The 25,876-nt window shown below is 35.7% G+C and overlaps 6 protein-coding genes and 1 long non-coding RNA gene across 7 annotated transcripts; 3 read left to right on the top strand and 4 right to left on the bottom strand.

Moving 5' to 3' along the window:
- Positions 1 to 29: 29 nt before the first annotated feature.
- Positions 30 to 1,222, bottom strand: Spase25 (Signal peptidase complex subunit Spase25). The gene is made up of 5 exons (XM_065307755.1): positions 1,032 to 1,222; positions 905 to 970; positions 717 to 850; positions 501 to 653; positions 30 to 302 (listed from the first exon to the last, which is right to left on the bottom strand). Exons 1-5 carry the CDS (start codon positions 1,071 to 1,073, stop codon positions 95 to 97), a joined length of 603 nt encoding a protein of 200 aa, XP_065163827.1. The 5' UTR covers positions 1,074 to 1,222; the 3' UTR covers positions 30 to 94.
- Positions 1,223 to 1,257: 35 nt separating this feature from the next.
- Positions 1,258 to 2,723, top strand: LOC135795922 (uncharacterized). Its single transcript, XM_065307751.1, has one exon. It carries the CDS (start codon positions 1,327 to 1,329, stop codon positions 2,653 to 2,655), a length of 1,329 nt encoding a protein of 442 aa, XP_065163823.1. The 5' UTR covers positions 1,258 to 1,326; the 3' UTR covers positions 2,656 to 2,723.
- Cdc37 (cell division cycle protein 37) lies at positions 2,677 to 4,154 on the bottom strand. Its single transcript, XM_065307752.1, has 3 exons — positions 3,976 to 4,154; positions 3,562 to 3,840; positions 2,677 to 3,505 (listed from the first exon to the last, which is right to left on the bottom strand). The coding sequence occupies exons 1-3, from the start codon at positions 4,006 to 4,008 to the stop codon at positions 2,732 to 2,734; spliced, it is 1,086 nt and encodes a 361-aa protein (XP_065163824.1). The 5' UTR covers positions 4,009 to 4,154; the 3' UTR covers positions 2,677 to 2,731.
- A 31-nt stretch (positions 4,155 to 4,185) lies between these two features.
- Positions 4,186 to 6,292, top strand: LOC135795920 (beta-catenin-like protein 1). Its single transcript, XM_065307746.1, has 3 exons — positions 4,186 to 4,336; positions 4,510 to 4,710; positions 4,775 to 6,292. The coding sequence occupies exons 1-3, from the start codon at positions 4,307 to 4,309 to the stop codon at positions 6,206 to 6,208; spliced, it is 1,665 nt and encodes a 554-aa protein (XP_065163818.1). The 5' UTR covers positions 4,186 to 4,306; the 3' UTR covers positions 6,209 to 6,292.
- Positions 6,293 to 9,330: 3,038 nt separating this feature from the next.
- On the bottom strand, positions 9,331 to 10,015 carry LOC135795711 (uncharacterized). Its single transcript, XR_010549123.1, has 2 exons — positions 9,751 to 10,015; positions 9,331 to 9,635 (listed from the first exon to the last, which is right to left on the bottom strand). It is a non-coding gene; the product is annotated as an uncharacterized lncRNA (long non-coding RNA).
- A 4,746-nt stretch (positions 10,016 to 14,761) lies between these two features.
- On the top strand, positions 14,762 to 22,621 carry LOC135795915 (uncharacterized). Its single transcript, XM_065307738.1, has 17 exons — positions 14,762 to 14,939; positions 15,000 to 15,043; positions 15,099 to 15,366; positions 15,422 to 15,644; positions 15,702 to 15,980; positions 16,036 to 16,326; positions 16,391 to 16,530; positions 16,587 to 16,775; positions 16,836 to 17,032; positions 17,160 to 17,817; positions 17,873 to 18,046; positions 18,390 to 18,494; positions 18,556 to 19,779; positions 19,831 to 19,974; positions 20,027 to 20,241; positions 20,303 to 20,565; positions 20,622 to 22,621. The coding sequence occupies exons 5-17, from the start codon at positions 15,875 to 15,877 to the stop codon at positions 22,298 to 22,300; spliced, it is 5,385 nt and encodes a 1,794-aa protein (XP_065163810.1). The 5' UTR covers positions 14,762 to 14,939; positions 15,000 to 15,043; positions 15,099 to 15,366; positions 15,422 to 15,644; positions 15,702 to 15,874; the 3' UTR covers positions 22,301 to 22,621.
- LOC135795916 (protein FAN-like) lies at positions 22,334 to 25,808 on the bottom strand. Its single transcript, XM_065307739.1, has 10 exons — positions 25,720 to 25,808; positions 25,194 to 25,626; positions 24,817 to 24,999; positions 24,688 to 24,759; positions 24,419 to 24,624; positions 23,738 to 24,366; positions 23,482 to 23,673; positions 23,170 to 23,428; positions 22,531 to 23,108; positions 22,334 to 22,476 (listed from the first exon to the last, which is right to left on the bottom strand). The coding sequence occupies exons 1-10, from the start codon at positions 25,731 to 25,733 to the stop codon at positions 22,370 to 22,372; spliced, it is 2,673 nt and encodes an 890-aa protein (XP_065163811.1). The 5' UTR covers positions 25,734 to 25,808; the 3' UTR covers positions 22,334 to 22,369.
- Positions 25,809 to 25,876: the final 68 nt, after the last annotated feature.

The raw sequence follows: 25,876 nt of genomic DNA on the forward strand, positions 1-25,876 counted from the left end.
TAAAATTCATGGCGTCAAGTCGATTAACGTTTGTGTTGGGTTATAGGTATATGTTTATTATTTCGTAATTATGAGCTTATAAAAACGAGGGGAGCTAATCGCTCTTCGTATTCTTCCCCTTTGAATTACACTCGTTCACGAGGGCGTCGTGCATCTTCTTCACTGTGGATTCGACGATCTCGTCAACGATTCCGCCCTCTGTGTCGATAAATGCTGCCACTGACTTGGTGATGCTTTTTTCCAGGCGAATCTTTGATGATTTTGATATCAATGCTAACGTTAGTGTGTACATGTCATCGTATCTGCAAAGAAATATAAAAATTAAATTTTAAACTTAGTAATGGCGGCGTGTTATTTGGGTTGCCTACCGTAAACAACCAGAAATTAAAATAATCATATAAATTATAAATAAAATCTCGTCGGTTGATTTTTCATGTGAGATAATTAAATTTAAATTAATTTAATTTTAAGTTTAAATTCGAGTTAATTTAAAATCTTACTTTTTCAAATATGAGCTAGCTTCCCAAACATTCCTTTTTGTGTCTGTTTTCTGGATAGCAACAGCAAAAATCCCTTTCTCCAGATAAGTAGTGTACAATGTTAAAATTCCCATCATAATAAAGTATGATGTGACACAGAAAATCAAAATAGGTCTGAAAAATAGTATTTATGCATAAATAAGCAATTTTATCAAATAAAAATGATAAAATACATACTTTGACAGTGGGAATGGGTACAAGTAATCCCAGATCAATGCAAATCCAGCAACACCAACAGCAATACCACAGATAACAAGTCTGCCATCCATGAGGCGAAAAGATTCATTATAATTGAACTTTGTAGTTAATACCTAAAAGAAAATCACAAGTTAAAACTTTAAAAAGGTATAATTAAACAGTATTACTTCTTTGACAGCATCATCCAAAGCATTCTTCACTGCAGAACCATCCCATTTGTTGATTTTCAGAGGCTGGAATATAAAATTAATAGATTTCCCATTGACATAACCATGTTTTGTATAAAAATCGTACCTTTTCTTCGTCTTTCGGGTTGGTAGGATCTTTAGGAGCCATTTTCAAGCGTTAAACTTTATATTCAAATAGAAATTAAAATTTATTAACTAAGTTTTCTTGATTTAGTTGGAAAATATTGTTGAATACTGATGAAGACAATTCGACACGTCAGAAATTGTTTTCTTTCCACAACGTACACCGCAGCCCGGCGTTTTCGCTGACGTAGACGTTCCAGTTACGCTAGCTGTCACTGTGTGCCGCGCGTTACATCAAAACCTAATTTTTTCAAACGAAAACCACCCAAGAACACAAAATGGAAACTGGCGAACATGAAATGGCACCAGTCTCACTAAACTTCAATAAAACCCTGGATATATTAAAGAACAACATAAAAGCACGTCAATCATTGATGCAATCATATTGTAGCACGCGTGAACCCCCTTTAATCCTGAAACCAACTGGATGGGCCACTCTACCATCAAATATCCTCACAAAAATCTTCCAGTATGTCGATCGTCACCATCTTATTACCTATTGTACATTGGTGTGCAAGTTTTGGCGACGTGCAATCATGTGCGAGTGTTTTATCACTTCGCTTACAATCGCCAACAACGAAGCAAGCCTATCATTCGTCTACAACTTTCTACGAGAGTTTAAAACATTGCAAACACTCACTTTAATCAATGTGCCTGACATAGAAGTGATACTCATGCAGGCACACAAAGTCTGCTCGAATTTGAAGAAGATTTCACTTAAAAACTACAAATATATCTCTTACAATGTCATTGCATACATTAGCAGAGCATTCCCGAAACTGGAAGGATTAAATTTTGATTCTTCCAACTTGCATTGTCACAATATATCAACAGATATAGTTGTGTTTAAGAATTTAAAGAGTTTGAATCTTTTTAATGTCAAAGCAATGGGTTTAAGCACCCAAGCAATACTGGAAATTGTCCTCAACTGCACACAACTTGAAGAATTGAATATAGGACTATGTCCACCATTGGTAAACCTGCAGGATGACGATGTGATGATGGTGATTACGAATCTCGCCGCGAAATTAACATCATTATCGCTGGATTCGCGTCGATTGACAATGCGATCGCTACAAAAACTCCAAAATTGCAAACTGTTGCGTCGCATTTATATAAAGTACGGCGTTAATTTAACCGGCGACTTCTTATCGGAGTTCTGGACGAATTTCTACTCGATTGATGAGTTTGCCTTCACTCACAATTGTATCATCAGCGGTTATGATGTGAGCGCATTATTCCAGAATGGCGTAAATGTATTCATCGATTTGCGACTATTGGATCTGACTTATTGTGTCAAAGTATGCGATATTGGTATCGAGGCGATAGCGGCAATCTGCCGCAAACTACAAAAAATCATATTGAAATCATGCCGGAGTGTAACTAACATAACACCATTGTTCACGGAATGCGCAGAATTGCGATTTATTGATGTTTCATACTGCACAGCATTGCGAACAAACTTTACACTGCCGAAACAATTGGAGGTGTTGGTTATTGACGAGCGTAACGAGCTGATGTATTTTGTAGAAAAGTTTCGGACAATGAAATATTTAAAAATGTATCTGTCCACATCGGAATTTAATGACAGTTTGGAACCATTTTAGATAATAAATGAAAAGCGAGTGTGAATTGAAGAAATTACTTGATGTACATAATAAAATTGTATAATTTGCATGATTATTACGATGATGATGAAGTGCCAGCGGCCTCATCGCCTTCGGGTTCGCCTTTATCTTTGTTTGCGTCCAAAACCCACAAACCGGAATCCACCGCGCGTTTCATGTGATACTTTGCGTCCTCTTCGGGCAGATTTGCGATTGTTTCCTGTAGTAACTTCACGTCTTGACTCTCGAAGCATTTCTTCAACGCGTCTGGAAGTGTTTCAAACACTTCGACTGGATCTAATCCGCCTGGACCTAAACGTGCTTGTCGTTCTTCTTCTTCGGCTTCTTTGATTAACGTCTCCATCTTTTCGGCGGCGCGTCGCTTAATGCGGTTTTTGAATTGTTCCAGTTCGTCTTCGAATGACGCTTTGTATTCTGGTTCAGCAATTTGTATCTTTGAGAAGAACGCGTCTAGACAAGCTCGTGGATCGCAGCTGAGTTGTTTGGCCAGTTCGAGGATATACTGCATACAGATGACTTGATGCGCGACGTGATTCATCAGCTCCGTCTTGCTTTCCATTTGGAGATTTATGCACCAGATGACCAGGTAGTTGGCGGTGTCTTCGGAGACGAGATAATTGTGCGATTTCAGGTACGCTAGGGAATCGTCGTACCGTCGTAGCATGCCGTAGTGTTTGAGTTCTTTTTCGTGATCCTTGATGAATTTCTTCAGGCGGTTTTCACGTTCTTCTTCGGAGAGTTGTTCGTCCTTTGGGGCGGGCGGGCGCGTGTTGATTACGGTTTTGGCGAAGCCTGGTTTGCTGATAGTGTCCACATTCCATGGCATAATCTGAAATGTTTATATTATTAATAGTTTTTTTTAAACGATTTTTCTTAAAAATTTACCTTTTCTTTCTTATGTAATTCATCTTCTTCTTTTTTCAGCTTCTCATCTTCTTTCTGTAGCCTTTCAAGCTCTTTTTTCAACTCATCCATATTATCACCACCTGACTCAAGCTTCTTTTTAGCTTCCATGATTTTTTTCTCTTGTTCGGATTTGATTTGTTTCAGTTTTTCCACTTCCTTTTGATGCTGATCCATCCGTTCCACTCTGGCTTGATGTCTCCATCGAAAGAGTGAAGGTGTGTCAATGTTTGGATGTGTATCATCCTCATCATCTGAGATCTGCAATATTATCAACACATGTTATTTTAATAGAGCATACTTGTGCTATTTCTGAATGTAAATAAAATGCGAATGAAAGTGAAATTGAAACAAATGTTAGGGTTAAATTGCGGAATGTGTGCCGCAAATACACACCTCGATGTTTTTCCACTTGCTGTAATCAACCATGATGTAAATAACAATAATTTCTCTTAGGAATGACCTTTAAGACGCCGAAAATTGGTTATACGCCTTGGTCTTTTTCACTTTTGGAGGTTTTTGAATGCCGTTCGAGAATTTTCTACGTTCATTCAGTGCCGATAGTGCCGTCAAAATGTATACGCTGCACAATTGATTGCCTATAGTCGCATCCAAAACTGTCGTAACCTTAAAAACGCGTAAAACATTTTAGCAGTACCGCAAGGATGAATAAATAAATATTAGTTCTCAGTACATTTTTCTGCAATCTTAGACTTTATATCTTAAAATGGATGTTGGGGAGTTGTTAAACTACAAGGTGAGATAAGTTTAACATCGATTTTTTATACAACTCATTGCTTTACGAATGCTTAACATTGACATTTAAATTAAAATTTTGCGTTTGTTTCTCGTTTTGTTTATTATTCCACTAAATAAGTATTATAAATAGTACCATAATAATTTAATAATACAATATTAATTTAATCAAAGCCTTCGCAAGCTGTAAAACGACCTGGTGAAAACGACGAAGAAGATGACGATGACCGCCAGAAGAAGATGCGGCGTTTGGCACGTGCAAAAGCCAAAGAAATGACGCGTCGTTCATCGCCTACTCCCTCACTTGCAATCGACACCATCACCGAAGAAGAACGTGCCGAAATACTTCGATTTGTAGAAACGGAACACACAGAGGTAACATTTATTCGCTAATAAACTACAACTACCAACTATTCTAATCATATTTCATGTGACTTAGGGTGAAGCACTTGATGAAGCAGCTATAAAGAAAATCGTCCTCAATTTCGAAAAGCGAGCATTGAAAAATCGCGAAATGCGGATTAAATTCCCCGATTCCCCTGAGAAATTCATGGAAAGCGAATTGGAACTCCACGAAATCCTGCAGGAAATGCGCATATTAGCAACCGCCCCTGATTACTATCCACTCATAGTCAAACTTCAAGTCATTCCAAGTTTATTAGAACTTTTATCACATGATAACAGCGACGTAGCTGTTGGTAGTATCGAATTATTGCAAGAATTAACAGATGTTGATATTCTAAACGAATCAGATGAGGGAGCTGAGGCACTTGTTGACGCTCTGCTTGAACATCAAATAATTGCATTATTAGTGCAAAATTTAGACAGACTAGATGAAACTGTCAAAGAGGAAGCGGATGGGGTTCATAACAGTCTCGCCATTGTAGAGAATTTGACTGAATTACGCCCGGAAATCTGCGTAGATGCTGCCAAACAAGGATTACTCCAGTGGATATTGAAGAGGCTGAAGGTAAAAGGTCCATTTGATGCTAATAAACTATATGCTTGTGAAATGTTGTCCATTCTACTGCAAGATAACGATGTAAACCGATCTCTACTTGGAGATATTGACGGTATCGATGTTTTGTTACAACAGCTGGCTATTTACAAACGACATGATCCAACAAACGCCGAAGAGAATGAACTTATGCAGAATTTATTCAATTGTTTGTGTAGCGCGTTGATGTGCATCCCCAACAGAGACAAATTCCTCAAGGGTGAAGGTCTACAATTGATGAATTTAATGTTGAGAGAAAAGAAGACTTCGCGTAATGGTTCCCTGAAAGTATTAGATTATGCGGTGTCAGGGCCACATGGTAAAGATAACTGTAACAAATTCGTTGATATTTTGGGCTTGAGGACTTTGTTTCCCCTATTTATGAAAACACCAAAGAAAAATCGCAAGCGTGTGTTTTCTTCTGAAGAACACGAAGAACACGTTGCTTCGATTATTGCTTCTTTATTGAGAAATTGTAGAGGTGGGCAGAGGCAGCGATTGATTTCGAAGTTCACAGAGAATGATCATGAAAAGGTGGATAGATTGATGGAGTTGCATTTTAAGTACTTGGAGAAGGTGGAGACTATCGATGAACAATTGGATGAGAATATGGATGAGGATGAGAGTTATATAAAGCGGTTGGAAGGCGGTTTGTTTACATTGCAATTGGTTGATTATATTGTGTTGGAAGTGTCGAATGCAGGCCCGCCGAGCATTAAAGCAAGGGTGTTGCAGATTTTGAATTTAAGGAATGCGTCTGTGAAGACCATCAGGCATGTGATGAGGGAATACGCTGGGAATTTGGGGGATGAAGGTGAGAAGGAATGGAGGGATCAGGAGGAGCAGCATATTTTGAATCTTATTGATAAGTTTTGAATATGTGTTTGATTTTTCTTTGTTTTGATACTTTGTAATTCTAAATAGAAATAAAGATTAATTGCTATTTGGCAAAGTATAAAATGGAGTCTTACTTATATTTTGACGAATACGCTACGAAGGTAGCGGTAGATGTGACTCGATTCAGGGCACCGTACAAGGGTAGCGGTAGATGTGACTCGTGTTCAGGGCACCGTATGAAGTTAGCGGTAGAAGTGACTCGATTCAGGGCACCGTACAAGGGTAGCGGTAGAAGTGAGTCGTATTCATAAAATATAAATTGTTTTTGGACATTTTAGCTCAGGAAATTGAATTATTTTATATTTTTACCTAATAGAGAATTTTCTAAGCTTTCATATTCTTCAACCCCTTCATCTGTATTGCTTTTAGTTTACGAGGTATTTGGAATTGAAAGTAATTGGCAAAAATTGAAAAATTTCACTTTTTAGTACTTTTAGCACTTTTTTAAATTATAGTTCACTAGCATGAACTAAAAATCATAAAATAGAATTGTATTAGTTTTGAAGACAGTTCAATTATCAGCGTTTGTGTATAAGGCACTTTTTTTATCGCATTTTGTTTAATTCTTATTGCAGGTACCGCGTCTATTGCAATTCGCGCACAAGGTCGCAGGCTATCGACGCGCTGCCGGCTTTGCGCATCTATTGCTGTTACTTTGCGGAGCTCATGCAGCAGGTGCAGTCTTATTGTGAATTGTCGCATCGTAAATTATATTTAGAGATGGCACTAGCATGAACTAATAATCATAAAATAGAATTGTATTCGTTTTGAATCATATCAGCGTTTGTGTATAAACCACTGTCTTATCACATTCGCCGTGTGAGATGCTACGTGTATGATTCTCGCCGCTCAGTTGCATGCAGCACATTTTAGTTTAGTTCTGATAACATGTACCGTGTCTATTGCAATTTGTGCACATGGTCACGCACGTGCAATCGACGCGCCGCCGGCTTTGCGCATCTATTGCAATTCGCGCACAAGGTCGCGTGGTATCGACGCGCTGGCTTTGCGCATCTATTGCTTTTACCTGCCGGGTTTATGCAGCAGGCACAGAGTCTTATTGTGAATTGTCGCATTCTTGCGTGCGCAGTTTCGGCATGCTATTGATGGATTGCAACTAGTTTCGTGCCGGTCTCTGGCGTATCCAGACGTGTATCGCGCAACGCGTGTCGTTTTATCGGATTTTTATTTTATAAGTTTGCATTATATTCGGTCATAAATCGACTTAGTTGTAATATGCATCTGCAGTGTTTTGCTAATTGTGCGTTTGATGTTTATATTTTAAATTACAATGCTGCGGTTTTAATGTCGGTTATTGTGTGACGTGGTCAGTCGCTAGATCAACCGGAAACATATTCGTACTCGTAAGTAATTTTTATCTGACCATTGCCATTCTCAGAAAGTTTGTTTTCCATTGTATGAAATGTTTTTGTTTTAATTTTTGTATTGAATTGTTGAGGCACTTACATGATGAAACTCTATAATTATCGTAAAATAAAAAGATTTATCGTTTTTAAGAGGGGTTTTGTTGATTTAGTTGAGTCTTATTCGGTGTACTGCAGCGATACTGTAGCGGTGGCGATAGAAGTGACTCGTGTTTAGGGCACCGTATGAGGTTGCCGGTAAAAGTGACTCACATTCAGGGTACCGTACGAGGGCAGCGGTACAAGTGACTTGTGTTCGGACACCTTATGACGATGAATGCATAGCTGACTCTCGCCCATTTTTTTTTAAAATTAATTTCCGCTTCAGATTTCCGCTTTAACTAGCTTATAGAGAATTTTCCGTAGATTAAGGCACCGAGATTTGTTCCTATTTGTTCCTTCTAGTTTACGAAATATTCACAATAAAAGAAAATAGGCAAATATAGAAAAATGTCACTTTTTAGTACTTTTAGTCGCGTTTTTCGACCTGTTACTGTAGCAAATATAATTATTTTATATTTTTCTCTGATAGAGAATCTTCCAATCTTTCATAATCAACAATTCGTTGGTAGCTATCTCTTTTAGTTTAAGAGATATTAATTATCAAAAATCGTCGAAAAAAAAGTATCAAGCACCCCCCCTGGCAATTTTTTCTTAAGACTTAAAATTTCATCTTTCAGATTTCCCTTTTAACTATCCTATCTGATAGAGATTGGTCGGTAGATTAAGACGCTGCGATCAGATCCTATTTATCTCTTTTAGTTTACGAGATATTTGCGATTGAATAAAATGGGCAAAAATTGATAAATGTCACTTTTTAGCACTTTTAGTCGCGTTTTTCGACCTGTTACTGTAGCAAATATAATTATTTTATACTTTCCTCTGATAGAGAATCTTCCAATCTTTCATAATCAACAATTCGTTGGTAGCTATCTCTTTTAGTTTAAGAGATATGAATTTTTGAAAATCGTCGAAAAAAAGTATCAAGCACCCCCCCCTTCCCTTTTAACTATCCTATCTGATAGAGATTGGTCCGTAGATTAAGACACTGCGATCAGATCCTATGTATCTCTTTTAGTTTACGAGATATTTGCGATTGAAAAAAATGGGCAAAAATTGAAAAATGTTACTTTTAAGCACTTTTAGTCGCGTTTTTCGACCTTTTACTATTGAAAATTAAATAATTTTAAATTCCTAGCTAATAGAGAATTTTCAAACTTTCATAATCATCAATCCGTTTGCCGCAAGCGCTATTCATTTAAAAGATATTTGAGCCGCTTATTTTGAAAGTGGCCTAACTCCATTTATCTTCAAATCGAGATATTGAAAGTTTTGCGTTTCAATGAATTTAAAAATATACGTATAAGATACAAAGGAGTCATACTGCTTAAGCATATCTTAGGATGTTAAATTTAAAGTTCCTGTTAAAATAGTGGCAATTATTAAGTAAATAACGTGCGTTTCCTTATCAAGAATGGAGTTGGGCCACTTTCAAAATTAACAGCCAGATTCATTATAAAATTTGAAGATGCCCAAGTCCATTCAACATAATTTAAGATGTTTCAAATTGAAGAAAAAAAACGTTTTCGTTTCACAGACAGCTTCGTGAAGTAATACATTTTGTTTGTTAAAATCTGCCAAACCCCATAACTTCTCAAAAATATTCTTTCTTTCTTCTTCATTATAATTTTTTGTGCACGCATTCCGACAACCACAATCTTTGTTTTCGAAATTTTTTTCATGAATAATACTTCCGGTTTAACTGCAATATCTTTTTCCTGAATTCCGCTTTATCTTTCGCACTTTTTGGATATATGGTGCATCAATCTTTTCTCCATTGTTATTTGAATCTTCATCCTCTGACGAGGAATATTGTTTTATAACTCTTTTTCTTATTCGCTTTTTTTTATTAATTACTATTTCTTTTTCACTATCTGAACTAAGTGGTCTTCTTCGGTTCTTCCTCATGGGTGCAATAATTTCTATAATTTAATCTTAAATTTTAAGTTTTATATTAATTAAACGTACAGGTTAATTAACTAACGCAATTGTCCCAAAAATGAGGTGGACTTGTAAATACTAATTAATTGAAATTACCTTCATCGCTGCTTTCCGACATTATCAATACTACTATAGTAAATACCTTGATGTAACTATAAATGGAGTTAGGCCACTTTCAAACCACACGGGTCAGTTATTCAATTAATTCGGAAAACCTATGTGTAAAAAATGTACCGTATTTTCTCTGAATATAAGCAATCTGAAGTGCGTCACTGATAAATAACATGAAGTTGTACATGTAACCATGGTAACCGGCAAAAAATTGAAAAACGGAGTTAGGTCACTTTCAAAATAAACGGCTCATTTGTTACAAACAATTCTCAAAAAAAATGACGCAGCATATAAGGTATACAGTTAACTACATATACAATAAATTATTTATATATAATATAATGGAAAATTAAATTCCTGTTTTGTCTCAATCTTAAGACATCCCAAAGTCAATAAATTCCTTTCTTATGCCGATAAATATTGAAGGTAAAAGTCGATTTCGTGTATGTCGGTTATTTCAGCATTGTGAAATTTTAGTTTTGTCTTCTCAACTACGTGTTTATCAGTACGTTTGTGTATAAACAACTTTTTTGTTCGAGTGACGCGTGATATCACTGCATACCTGCCTTGTACCCGACTACGCGCAGCGCACACGGCAGTCGTTTCACCGCGTGGTCCGCGAACATGTGTCTCTAATCGCCATGTGTTTTGAGGTTTTAATTGGATTAATCGTCGTGTAATTTTCCGACCATCAGCAAAATATTCGCAATGGGCATCTGTGCCTATTCTGTTTAATGATTTGTGGCGGTTAGAGTCTCTTTAAATAAGAAATAAGTGTCTATTAATCAGTGCGTGCGTTTTCAGTTGATAGAATATATTCCAGGACATAAAATCCCCTCATCAATGCATAGGTAGGTGCGTAATTAAATTTGTTTACGGAATGTTACGCCGGTTCAACTTCAATTGATTATCCTATTTGAGTGATATGAAATTTGCATGCATCATCTTGCAAATTACACATGGTAGCATTTTTATCAGAATTCTTAGTCCCGTTTCCGAGAATAGCATGCATGGTTTATTTATTACAAACACGGATTTAAAAAATAATCTGAGGATTATTAAAATGACAATATTTATGCGGTCGACCACGCTACTTTGCCGTCGGCCGTTTCTTGTTATAACTCGTGAAAGCGGTCTCAAACTTAGTTCGGAATAATTTTCCTAGATGCGGAATTTAATTTTTATTTCTCTGTATCGAAATTTATTGCGAGAAAATTCCGTAACGCGAGTTATATTGATAGTTGTGTGTATACGCACTTGTACTTGTACTCGTTGCGCTAGGAATTGTAGTTTTCTTGTTATCACTCGCGAACGCGGTCTCAAACTTAGTTCGGAATAATTATACCAGATGCGGAATTTAATTCTTTATTTCCCTGTATTGAGACTTATTGCCAGAAAATTCCGTAACGCGAGTTATAATGATAGTTGTGTGTATACGCATTTGTACTCGTTGCGCTAGAAATTGCAGTTTTATTGTTATAACTCGCGAACGCGGTCTCAAATATAGTTCGGAATAATTTTCCCAGATGCGGAATTTAATTCTTTATTTCCCTGTATTAAAACGTTTTGCAAGAAAATTCCGTAACGCGAGTTATAATAGGAATTGCAGTTTTATTGTTATAACTCGCGAACGCGGTCTCAAACTTAGTTCGGAATAATTTTTCCAGATGCGGAATTTAATTCTTTATTTCCCGGTATCGCAATTTATTGCGAGAAAATTCCGTAACGCGAGTTATAATGATAGTTGTGTGTATACGCACTTGTACTCGTGTACTCGTACTCGTACACTTGCACTCGTGTATGTCGGTTGTTTCAACATTGTGAAATTTTAGTTTGGTTTTCTCAACTACGGGCTTATCACTACGTTTGTTATAAACAACTTTTTTGTTCGACTGACGCGTATTATCGCGACGTACCTGCCTTGTACCTGGCAACGCGCAGCGCACACGGCAGTCGTTACACCGCGTGGTCCGCAGTCGTGTTCTTCTAATCGCCACGCGTTTTGAGGTTTTAATTGGGTTAATCGACGTGTATTCTTTCGGCCATCAGCAAAATATTCGGGACAGGCATGTGCGGCTGTTTGGTTTAATGATTTGTCGCGGTTAGAGTCTTCTTAACTCAGATATAAGTGTTTGTTTATCCCTACGCGAGTTTTTAGTTGGTAGAATATATTACAGGATATAGAATTTCCTCATCAATGCAAAGGTACGTGTGTAATAAATTTTTTTCAGGGAAACTTAAGGCGGTGTAACTAAAATTGATTATTCCATTTGAGGAATATTAATTTTGCTTGTATTATCTTGCAAATTACAAACACGTGGTTCCATTCCTATCAGAATTATTAGTCCCGTTTCCGAAAATAACATGCATGATTTAATTATTACAAAGACAGTTTTAAAAATTATCTGTGGATTATTAAAAGACAATATTCATGTGGTCGACCGCGCTCAGTTTGCCGTCGGCCGTCGGCTCGGTCATCCTTTCGCTGAACACGTGAACGTTTTTAATCGAATTGCACTTGTTAGCATCATTAAATTAAGAAGTCTTTTGTTGACGTAATAAAATCTTGTACGGTGAATAGTTCTTCGTTTTCGTAGTCTTCCTATATCTTAATATTTACAAAGAATTAGTTATTTTTATCGTATTTAACGGCAGTAATGCCACGCGCCGTCGCTTGCCGTCTGTTGATTTAGATGTTTTCCATCGGATATTCTATCAATTTATGATGATGCTTCACCCGTCGGTTTAATTCATTAATAAATATATATTCACAATATATTAAAATATAATTGTTTTCTTTTCTAGCATCTGTGTAGTTTCGAAAATTTTCTTTTTGTAACACCCTGTATATTTGTTTTCCTAACCGCACGTAGAAGATTGTCTTTATTTCTGAGTTTTGAATGTTCATTATTTTGAACTTGGGATTTTCTTTCTGGTACACCCTGTATATTAGTTTTCTTTTGTGTCCGTGAAAATTTTGCTTCAACTGTTGTTTTTAGGATTTTCTTTTTTGCACTTTGAATTTTCTTTCTAAAACACCCGGTATATTAGTTTCCCTGATTGTCTAGAGAAAACGCTGTTTGGGTTGTAAATTTTCTTTTTGTAACACCCTGTATATTTGTTTTCATTTTCAATCACATAGAAAATAGGCTATTTTGTTAATTTCATTATCCCGGTAGAACTTTACAAAGTAGTACTTGTTTGCACGTGCGCGGCTATGCAGTTCGTAAGTCCTGCTTCAATATGGCGGCACGTATTCTGTTGACTTGTAAAATATAAACTTGTATTCTATTGTTAATAAATAAATAGTAAGATATATTTACTTCTTTGATTTATGCATACCCGTTCTATCATTACAGGCACAGGTCTCTAAGAGAGTTCACTCTCTCGGAGGATGATCCCACAATAAAAATTGTTAAGGTACTAAACTTGTATTATATTACATTGTGTTTATTAATAAAGAAATGTTAAGAAATAGTATCTCTTATGCGTTGAATGTACCCCTTCTATCATTTCAGGTACAGGTCTCTAAGAGAATTCCCTCTCTCAGGGATGATCCCTCTATAAAAATTGTTAAGGTAACCTGTATGATTTGTGTACTCCTTCTTTCATTTCAGGTAGAGGTCAGAACTTGTAAGAATATTTTTAAGTGTCACCTCTCTTGAGACGACTTAAAACTTAGAAATATTTTTTACAAGATTGTCCTTATAAGGAGTTCCCCTCTCTGGGGTGATCCCCACCATAAAAATTGTTGATATGCCTGATAATTCCGGGGATGAAGCGCAGAGACATCGTAGCTGTAGGTTGGGCCGGGAGCAATGGACGGAAGCAGTGGGCGATCGACCAGAGCGCCGGAGGCGCTGGGAGATCGACCGTAGACTGTCTTATAACGACACGTGCCAAAAAATTTAAAAATTCCGTCACCCCTATTCTCTCTTTCTTCTATCTCCTCCTCTTCTCTACTCTGTTCTCTTCCTTCTGTCTCTACTCTTCTCTGCTACTCCTTGTTCTTCTTCTATTTCTCTGTTCCCGCTCCTCCACTTGCTTTCATATTTCTCATATTGCATTCACTTGTATTTCAATTTCTCTTATATTTCGTTGCAATTCATATATGCAACCCAAATTTCACCTGATATTTTTATATTTGAGAAAAATGCCTTCTGTACCTGAGACTCGAACCGTGTCTGCTGGCATGCCAACAGGTGCTCGTCTCCACTCGACCACCGAGTGTTTTTATTATTGATATTTGATTCTTCTATTTATGTTTTTACTTTATTCAACGTTTTAAAAACAACAACACATCATTTATATGTTGTACACGCTCGACGCACTTATGATTTATATGGAATATGATTTAAGACATAAATCCTGCAAACGGCAATGGGGAAACCAGAAAAAAATATGAAGAGGTATATAATATTACATTATATTTTATTAACAACGTTAAAAATTACATACATTTTTTTAAAAATCGTAAATCATCGACGGGCTCTTGAATCTTCTTCCGACGGCCGACGGCCGACGGAACACGCGCATAGGTGAACCGCCGATAACTCGGCGATTGATGAACATTCAACGCATCCTATATCGCTAGCAAAACCACATTCACATCCAATTTCAGTAAATGCCGTCAATTGTTAATTGAACATTCCGCAATTTATCTAATTATAATTTGAAGAAATAAAACTAGTCGCAATGAAAACGCGCGACTCACTCGACAACCGAAATGGAACTACGTACGCCTGGAGTTGCACACAGCCGACAGCAACTGCACGAGGTCACTATCGCTGTTTGAGATAAAAACTTGTTTACATACATTCATATTCGTGTACACTAGCCCACCTAAGAATACTTTACAATACTGCAACAAAATATGTATTACTTCATACAAACAAACTTAAAATAAAATGAAAGAATGTACTTGTTCAAACAATTAAATTCATTTAGTTAATAAATAAGCATTGGTAAAACAATAAATTCCAGTTTTAAAGTTGGCTTATCAGATTTTGTTTGTCATGGAAACAAAAAATCTAATTAACCACATAAATACAATTTGATGTCTCATAGTTACAGCAAGTTAGACAATTATAACGAAAAAATACACGAACAAAATGAAGATTATAGTTATAATAACAATATTTTGCAGTATTTTTAATATAATCCAATCAAACCTGGTATAATATTAAGTGTAACGACAATTTTGCATATTTTTACTTTAAATATATTAATTTCAGCGTGAACAACGAGCGACTTGCAAACCGTCAGTTGATATTAAATGGTAAACAAAATCTTTACTATTAATTCCACATACAATTTTCTTTTACATTTAATAGTGATAAGAAAGCCAATAAACGATTCACGTACTACGTTTATCATCAACTTGCTGATGTAAAGCCAGGATGTGTTGGTAACAATATAATAAATGCCGAATGGACCTTAACTTCGTTACATTCAAAGCAAACGGTGTTCACGCATCGCGAAGATCCAAAAACTACAACTACCGAAATTACTGTTACTCTTCCAGCACGAATTGCACCACCGGGAAATTATATCTTACAATTGCATGCTGTAGAAAAGGGTGGAGGAACAACAATTGCACAAGTTTGCCGCAAATTACATAAATTTTATTTCTCTTGTAATTTGTATTGTGTTTAAGTGTCCGATAAATTACATATCGGAACCTCCCGTGATAATATTCAAACAAGGACACTTACAATACGTTCTAACCGGTCTTGCGTACACGGTGGACATAACAGATTCACGCTTTCATTTCAAAAGAGAACCAAAAATAAACTGGAGTATTAGGTGCGTATACAAGAAAGAAACTAAAGAAATATGCATGAAGCAAATTAAATGTCAAGATGCTGCTCCAATGAAAGGTCTAAAATCTAAATAATTACATAAATTACACCAATATTTGTAAACATAATTCATAGGTCTTAAATTTATTGGGATTATGAATCCATGCTTCGATGATTTGCAATTTACCGCGATGGTAAGACACGATCAAGGAGAAGTTTCCGCGACACATTATGTCACACCTCGGAAAATATTCAGCTGTAAAGTTGATATAAGCTGTGAAAAAAACTGTGATAAAGGTGGTTCTTAAATGTCCAATCCGACACTTAACGTTGTCTTGAAGTTAAAACCTTCAAACGCTAATTGTTTGGGTTTTAATAGTTGGAGACCCAAATGGATTGTTCAAGGATCACAAAGTACTAAACAGTAATTAAATACATCTATTTTAATAATTCTTATAAATTATTTTAGAAATACCTGCAGATAAGTTAGAAATAATCAACGAAAATAAGCGAATGATTATTCCAAAAAATTCTATGAAGTATTCCGACTCTGTTGCTGTGGTAGCGACTGTAAAAGACAATTTTGAATCGTGGTTCAGAATTAAAACCATTCCGAAAATAGTAAAACCCGATTGTAAAATCACGCCGTCGAGTGGTATCAGTTTAAAGACAAAGTTTCTAGTGTCTTGTACCGCTAAAGACCAACATTTGGATACATTTGGACCATATTATACTGTTTATCAAATAGTAAATGGAAAAAGTACAAAAATATGCATTTTTATATTTTTAAAATCATTAATTTTTCATTTTACTTTTTTTATTAGATAATTTAGTGGTGTCAACTGCGGATCAACACTTTCAAGTGTTACTCTCTTCAATCAAAGGGCAACCTTCACAAACATTAGTAATAGAAGGCCGAGATATTTTTCACAATTCTTTCGAGTGTAACGTCAATCCAATCACGGTACAAATTTCATATTTTATGTTAGAAATTTTAATTTCTATTAAATTTAATTCAAGATTAGAAAAGCTGATCTTTCAAAAAAGAAGATAGAAGAAGACTTGAAAACTTTGAACGAGTTAAGTAAAGAAGGGAATCCCATTGGGCCGCAATATGCGGCTGCTTTACTGAACGAAGTGAATCAACAAGCTGTTGGTAAAGATATTGAAAAAATGGTGAAAGCAAACATTATGAAGTCAATGAACGAAGTAATATTATTTATTACTATAATTTTGTTAAAAATATAAATTTTATGCTCATGTTATTAGGTTGACATTCAAGCAATGTCCACTTACGAACAAATCTCGAGCATAACATCAAGATTTGTAGATGTTGGTCAGGTAGATACAAAGTATAAAGAAAACTTGGCTAATCTTTGTAAACGAATGGGGAGTATACATTTAAAAGAACTACACAAAAATGTCTATGCTAAATATGAGGAGACAACTGCTAAAGCACAAGCCCAGTAAGTTTAGCTGTGGTTATTTATTTTTCAGGGTTGCCAACATTTCAAATTACTCCCGGTTACCATATGAATATTGAATTCTCTTTATATAACTATCAAAACTCCTCATTTTTATTCTACTTCTTAGATTAAATGCTGATTGCGGTGAAAAACTCCTTGAAGAAACCATAGAAGAAGAAAAAGTCGAAACCACTACAATGCCTGATGTAGAGCCGGTGATCAAAGAAGATTACCCTGATTATGAAATGCCTTTTGGCAACCCTGCCATAGATGCTATCAAAACTAGCGGTCTAGATATCATAACAGAAAGTTCCAAAGCAATAGCAACCACACTCAGCGGAGGTGAACAGTATCTTCAAACAACCAACACAACTCAATCATTGATTGCAGTTGAAGAAGGGAAATATATGGCATCTAAACCAATGGAAATCGGCACCATATCCGTTCTCCCATCAAAGCAATTTAAAGACGAAGGAGAAAATTTAATCACTGCTATTATCAGCAATTATGATAAGGACATGCTAACACCAAGTAGCGATCTATCATCAAACATCGTAGAAGTAAACTTTTTTAAGGACTCTAAGAAAATGTCCGGAACAAGTTACAATATACAATTTCCCATTTTAAATGAGAGTGTACCATATGACAGTTATAAAGTGAAAGCACCCAAAGCAGATGATGAATTTTTACAAATTGATAGGAAAATGAACGTGCACAGGCTGAGTTTATACGCTTTGGAGACATGTTTAATAAGGTTTAAGATAGAGAAACATGTCAAACTCAGGGTAATTACACATAATTTAAAACATACACTATATTATAGAATTGTTGTTATCACAGGTAGCTCTAAGTGTTAACCAACGCCCGAGAAATCATCATTTTACTAATAAACCATCGAAATTTACTGTTGATGGAAGCAAAACTAGTAGCTGGACAATTGAAAATCCTTACCCTAGATCTGAAACCGACACCTTGTTTTATGTGGCTGTGATACCACATACTGATATGTTACATGTAAGTTTTAAAGATAAAACATTAACATAATCAACTTTAATACAATTTTTTCTACGTTCACTTTTAAAATGCCACTTTTTCCACGGTTCAGAAACACAAAAAGTGGTACTTTAATCATGTACGGTCAAGACCGTGACTAAAGTACTTTAGTCACAGGCTTTAATCAAGAAACCTTACATTTTCCAGTAGTGTGAAAACAAATTTCAAAATTTAAAAAATAAAAAATTCAAATATAAAAACTAAACGTGGATTTTCAGTGGAAGTGGAAAAAACATAAACATAACGCCGTTAAACGTTACTAAAGAGCCGTTTAGCGCACTTGATACTTAATTTACTATTATAGGATAATCCTGCTGATATGATTCCGTATGAAGTACAATTCACACAAATCGCATGCGTTACCTACAGCAGATCAAAACATAAATGGGTACCAACTGCAGGATGCAATGTATGTTAAAATCTCAGCAAAAAAACTAAATTTAAATTAATAATTAAATTCATATAAACAGGTTAAAGTAACCGGAGGTGATAATGACTCTTTGGTACATTGTATCTGTTCAACAACGTCCCTACACAGTGTTTTCTTTAAACCTATCCCAAATCGCCTCGAAATCCAAATGGATATTGAATACGTCATCGCAGACTTTGTCAACTATATAATATTTATTCACGTGATCGTTGTCCTCATTGCTTATGCAATAGCTTTGGCTTTGAGTATCAAGCGTCAACCGAAAATATTTGGACGTGATAAAATCTTCTTCCTTTCCGATAATCTAAAAAATGACCGGTTTTGCTACATGCTGGTTGTACGCACAGGATCCTTGGCATCTGCAGGCACAACGTCGAATATAATGGCGCAGATTACCGGTACGAAAGGAAAATCCAAACCGCATGTATTAAACTATCCTGATCCAGGATGTTTACTATTACAACGTGATAGTATTGACTGGATGATACTGACAAATGCAACACACCTCGGTGATTTGGAGTCTATTTTATTATGGACTGATGGAATCGGCTTGTACCCCGAATGGTTCTGTCAAGATATTACCATTTTTGATTTACAAAAACAAACACCATATCAGTTTAAAGTCAACACTTGGATATCACCCTTAGAAAAACATTCATATTACATAAGAGTAAATGTTACTCCAGACACAGGAGAAAAAACTAAAGAAAAAGTTAATTTAGTCAAACATTTGAGGTTTCATTACCTCGGAAGGCACACATGGAATATTTTTGTGAAAGACGATGAAGAATTGACTTATCCAGAGAGATTAACAGTGATTCTAAGCATGATTTATACAACTTATACCGTGGTGATTTGGTTACTTCGACCGCCTAGTCTTTCACGAGCGGATTCCTTTGGTTATGGATCATTGCGAGTTTACACTGAAATATTTTGCTTCGTGCTTGCAAGCAGTGTAATATCTAGTGCCATTCACCTAACTATTGTTTATTTCCTACGAAATAGTAAACGAAGTGAATTGTCTGTGGCTTTGGTTGTTGCAATCAAAAGATTCCCGTTCAAAACACGAAAAGTCATAAGATATACTCTAATTGGATGGATTATATTCTGCTTGGCTTATTTGATAATCTTTGGTTTTTGGATGCCATATAAATCAGCATATTTATGGATAATTATTACTTTTCTCTCAATTTTGATGTCGATCATCGTCTGGGAAAATGTATTTATCATTGCTGTTGATATTATAACCTCACATGTTGGCTATGTAAGTCTAAATAGGTTATAATCACATTAATTCACTTGTAAAACTTTTCAGGTGGAAAAATTAGTGTATCGGTTTGATGCAATTGTGATTGAAATCGAACGACAGCGAAAAGTACTCTTTAAAAAGTTTGGAGAAGTGTTGATGCGGCCATATTTCAGGAAACATTACCGGCTGCTAACACCCAATGAATTATTCGTAAATTTTTTTAAATTATTTTACTTTGGGTGAGATTAATTCAATTTTTTAGAATTTACGGCAAACAATTAAGACAAGACTTGAAGTTGCTAGTTTATTCAAAGACATGTGTCTATTTCTTCTTTTCATCGCGATTCTTTATTTGATTTGCATAGTTCAATACGATTCTGTTATCCATCGAAGCAACAGAATGATGCATCGAATGGTCGAGGAGAGTATTTACAGCGACAGAACACATTTATTAGACAACATTGAAAAAATCGAAGAGTAAGTTAACTTAACTTCAAATTTAAAAAAACTAAAAACGAATCAATAATAATTATTTAAGTGTGTATGATTATTTGGAACACGTTATAATACCATTAATCCACCCAACAAAATGGTACGGCAAATGGTACGCGTCTGATGCTGGCCTTTTAGCGGATTTCGCAACAAGAATTTTGGGTGTTGTTCAATTACGACAACAACGCCGTCAACAAAAATGTACTGTACCTGATCCTCTTCAAGTATTGCAAATTCCATGCACTAATGATGCACCAATTTTTGATAAATGGGATCATTATAACGGATCAGACATAACCTCAACAATAGGTAAGCTATTTTAAAACCTCCGCCATTTTGTAACGCGTTATATTCATTATACACAGGACATTATAAAATGTATGACGGAAGTGGCTACATTGCATACCTCGGAAGAACATTAAAAAACTCGAAATTTATCCTTGAAATTCTCCGCGAACACAAATGGATAGACATAAACACAGCCGTGTTGTTTATAGATTTTCTCACCTACAACGCGAATCTAAACATGTTCAATGGCGTTCGCATAATAATCGAGCGATCACCAAGCGGACGATATCGCAAATCAAGCCAAATCTTCACCACATCACTGATTTACACCGACATTTTCTTAGAACTATTGACCGCGTTTCTTTTAATTCTACTCACCATTGTTATTGTAATAATGCTGCTCAAGCGGCTGGTGCAGATTCTGGTCTTCAAAGGAAAATACTTCAATAACTTCTGGAATCTTCTCGATGTTACCTTATCCATTCTCAGTGTGCTTCTCATAACATTGTTTTTCATGCGTAGACAATACACCGCTGATCTGTTAAAAACTATTGTTGAGACTGACCACAACAGATTCGTTAATTATTACCATTTAATAACACTTTCGGAGGCAACCACGATTATTTATGGCATTACACTATCACTAGCGACTTTACGATTATGGAAGTTCTTACACTTTGGTGTTTTGTTTCGAATCATGGAACGTGCTATCTTACAAGCTGGCCCGCACTTATTAGGAATGTTTCTGTATCAAATTATTGTCTATCTTATGATGGTCAGTTTTATTTACCCGATATTTGGAGAGAATATGCACGAATTTAGAGATTATTACAGCGCGCTAGTGACGTTGTACCTCGCGTCAATAAACTTCACTGAACACTTGCCGAATCTCTACACTAGCATGAACACGAGTTTACTCTACCTGATATATTCGTTTTATCTGGTGCTATCTGTGTGTTTCTTGAACTTGTATGCGACAACACTGATAATCAGCTTGGAAGAGAGTCGAATTTATTATTCAAACGGCACCCATTTATATTCAATTCACACTTATGTCTTGGATGTATTTTATTTCTACAAAGAGAAACTCAGAAGGCATTTGGAAGGTACCAGATTAAAGGGTGGTGCATCCTGGGAAAACTTTCAAGTTGATGTTGATAGATTAGTATATCCCAAAGGAGAGGAACATCGATATGCAGATATTATATCGATGAATAAACGCAAAATGAACTTAATGAGAACCATAGCCATAGTGGCTATAAAAAATATGACTAAATATGGCCGCCAAAATAAAGAACCTACAGAACAGGACCTATATTTAATGGCACAGATCGTTGTCAATTTAATTAAGACACAGGATGATCAAAAGGAGAAATTTGCGCATATTTTCTTCAAAGGTTTTGATCCTACAACTGGAAAGTGTACGTTTGTACCGGATACAAAGCTACTGCAGATGGAAATGATTGTTAAAAAATTGTTAGAAGGTAAAGTAGAAGAGATAAAAATCGAACAAGATTTGTTAGATCTAGTAATTCATCAAAGTGGAGATGGAGCGAGATTAACATACATCAACAAATGTCTTGAATTGATAAATCGCACAATTAATCATATTATTGTCGTGGAAGACAAGAGAAAAATACGAGAGATTCAAAGTATTTCGAAAACAAAACCAGAATTGAAAGATGAATTATATGAAGATGATAATGATGATGTTGTTGCAACTAAAGAAGCAACAACTCAAAGTGAACAGAAATGACAGACGGCCATTTTGTAAACGGACGCAAACATGTTTAATAATTAAAATACTTTTAATCTCAAGCTTATGCTATGAAAATAAGTTAATATTCGGGCCCCAAATTTTAATATCACTATCATCACCAGCGCTCACCACTGTTTTCAGGTCGGAACTCATGTCCAATGATAAAATAGCACCTGTTTAAGAAAATCGTTACAAATCATGCAGAATTATTAAGAAAATCACTTTACCTCTATGCGCTTGCACCTCCATCAACATCCTCACAGCATTTATATCCCACACATATAATTTCCCATCAGCAGATCCTAACAACAAAATAAATTCTCTCCATTTTAAGCAGTTCAATGCCGCATTAAAACTTTTCTTATACACCGGCATTCCTGTGTTGATATCCAAAACTTGAAAAGTTTTATCCGCACTGCAACTGATGAGTTTCTGCCCATCGGGGCTGTAACTGATCGCAGTGACCTTGGCCGAGTGCATGTGATATTTGCGCTCTAATGTGCGTTCATTGGCTTGCCAAATGTAAATCTCACCGTCTTCGGTACCTACGGCTAAGTGATCGTCCATCGGATGAAAAGCAACGCATTTTACATGAGAATTGTGGTCAAACGTGTGCGAATGATACTGAATTGGTTTGATGACGCCGTTGAGATTAGAACCGTTCCATACGCACACCGTGCAATCCCCACTACCGGAAACTACATCGAGTGAATTAGGTTTTGAGTTGTAGGCTAGGCACAAAATGGCGTCGTCGTGTCCGGTGACAGTTTGGATTACTTTACCAAAATCCAAATCGTATAAGATTCTAATTGAAGAAAAATTTATTACAAACAACTAATTAATACAAAATATTTAATAAAACTTACATTTCGTTGCCGTATGTACCAATAACTAGTGTATTACTATTAGGGATTTTTAGGCAACAACTTAGTGGCATGTTACCCAGGCTGGCACTACGCACTTGTCGGTTTTGTTTGAGCGAAAACACCTTCATTTTGAAGTCGTATCCAACCGATATCACTTTTTCATTGTCCTCGGTAATAAAAACGCATGTAACTTTATCTTTATGAGATGAAAACGTAGATTTTAATTCCAATTGCTTTGATTGTTTCCAAATATCCGCAACTAAAATTAATTTTACTAATATTATAGGCTACACAAATTAAAAGTTAACTTACTGTTCATTTCTACTTGAATTTGAGGCTCGATTAACATCTGTAGGGGTTTTCTTCGTTTCGGGTGTGGAACTTGAAACACTTGCTTAGGAATCTGCCCAAATTCCATTATCTGCACTTCTAACGTGTGTCTCTCGTTTGGATCAGTAATAGAGTCCAAATCTACGCTACCCTCATAGCATAAATAGTAATACACTACAAAATTCAATACACAGTCAAATAAAACGAAATTTTAGGTAAATTATTACTGAAAACATACAATTTTTAGCTTTCACTGCCTCCTCCCCACGTTGTTTATACCCAAAAATCAAATCAATCCATGAATGCAATGTTTCTGATACAATATCACTTTCAAGAGCATTTCTTAATGTTTGAACAAAATGTTTGGGACTTTCGGCCCACGCTGGAAGTTCAACATCGCCAACTTTGACTCCATTATGGCGGTAACCATAGTTAATCCCCAAACTATTTACCAAAAACGCTCCACCGGCATCAACATCAAAGAATTCCGGGATCAATTCCTTAAAATCTGACATATCCGCCAAGATATTTTTACATAAATGCTGACATGAATTGAACATCCTATCCGGATGATCAAATCGGCCATTTTGAAGACACAACATATAATGCGGATATAGCCTAACCAAATAAAACAAAATAAATCCAGGCGTAGAATAGTGCGAGCCGTACATAAAGCGAGGTTCAGACATTTCTTCATAACGCGCAGCGATTTTATTCGCACGCTCCGGGTTTAAGGCACCGATTGGCTTCGATAAGTCGCGATAGATTGATTTGTCGTTGATATCGATCGACTTCGACGTGTAGTCCAAGAGGATCCACGGAAATACTGGATATTGAGTTAAATCGTTTACAGTACGATCTCCTAAACTAAAATTTAAACAATTAAAGAGAAATCATTACATTTAAAAGTGAAAAATACCTATTGATATATAATAAATATTCATAATTTGATATCACGCCATTTTGCCATTGAAGAGTCATCATATCCTGGTCTTTGTTGGATAATTTGAGTTCGTTTTGTTGTAAAATCATATCGTACAAATTATTCCGCTCTTTTTCATTGAGCAGTGAGATGTAAATGTGATCATGTTTTGAATTGCTTTCATTGAAGTATATTTCAATACCCTGTACATAAATAAAACGGAAAATAAAAATTAAAAAAATAAACAATTGTATTTTCTGGCTTACAATGTGTCTGAGTAAAAATCTCCGTCGGAATATCTGTTTAATACTGTTTAAGTTGATTTTAACCACATGACTCTAAAAGTAAATATTTACTAATACATAAAAGTTTACTTTTTCGTTTGTTTAACTTACAATTTCACAATTATTGTAAGGCTGATAATAAAGTCTCGAATTCGTTAGCACAATCCTGCCGGGATTTACAACCAGCGGCGTTATTTTATTCACTTGACACTCGAATTGGATTTTTTCATACAAATCCATCCAAAGTGGATCAAATTTGATTTGTGCATGCCGCGCATGAACAATTACAGCTATCTATGGAAAAATATTCATAGAATTTAACACATACACATAACAAGTTAACTAAGTGGAAATATTCACTAGTTTAATCATAAATAGATGATGACTCATGACAACATGATAAATGTAAAAAACAATAAAAACTAATAATGTAGACATAACATTTGCATATATGAGTAATACAGGTAAACAACTTCTTTTCAACTTACCATATCTGCTTGTTCAATACTTGGCAGTGTGGCTGCCCTCATCAGTTGAGTAATTTGAGGCAGGCAAGTATTAATTTGTGCATAATTCAAAGAAATTATAAATTTCCCATCATTGCAAAACTTGTATGGAGCTGTGACATTTCCCTCCAACATCTCAATGTATTGTTTTGATTCAATCCTCATGACATTGTCACCATCAATAAACTTGTTGCTACCTTTCCATTTCTCAATGATTTGCACATCTTTGAGTGGTATTTTGATGAGTGGTTTCTGGATGTCTCTGGGATCAAACACCAGAGATTTAGAGCAGAGTTTCAGTCTTCCTTCAGATTTCTTTAGGTCATAGGTTTTTATTGTTGTGTCAGATGTTACCAGAGTTGCACTGAAGTCTTCAAAGTAGATTTCACCAGGCTCCAAGAGCAGCAAGGAGAATCTTGAAATTACAGGCATTATTAGTATGTATTTGTGTGTTGTTAGGTACTGCAGTTGATTGTAAACTGTGTGCTTAAGAAAATGAAAATTATACCTTCCCTTATCCATGACTTTAAGTGCTAAACAACTCGTTTCATTGTTATTACTTTACTGCTGACACGGTGGATTTGTTTCTTTTTCTTACTGTAAATTACACTAACATGTAACCTGAACTGCAACTAAACTACACAAATAAAACCTTCTTTCAGTCA

The sequence above is a fragment of the Atheta coriaria genome, unplaced genomic scaffold (genome assembly GCF_025399875.1).
Source record: "Atheta coriaria isolate IRGN ID8LTWV9N9 unplaced genomic scaffold, Caltech_Dcor_3.1 hic_scaffold_7_pilon, whole genome shotgun sequence".
Classification (NCBI taxonomy): Eukaryota; Metazoa; Arthropoda; class Insecta; order Coleoptera; family Staphylinidae; genus Dalotia; species Dalotia coriaria.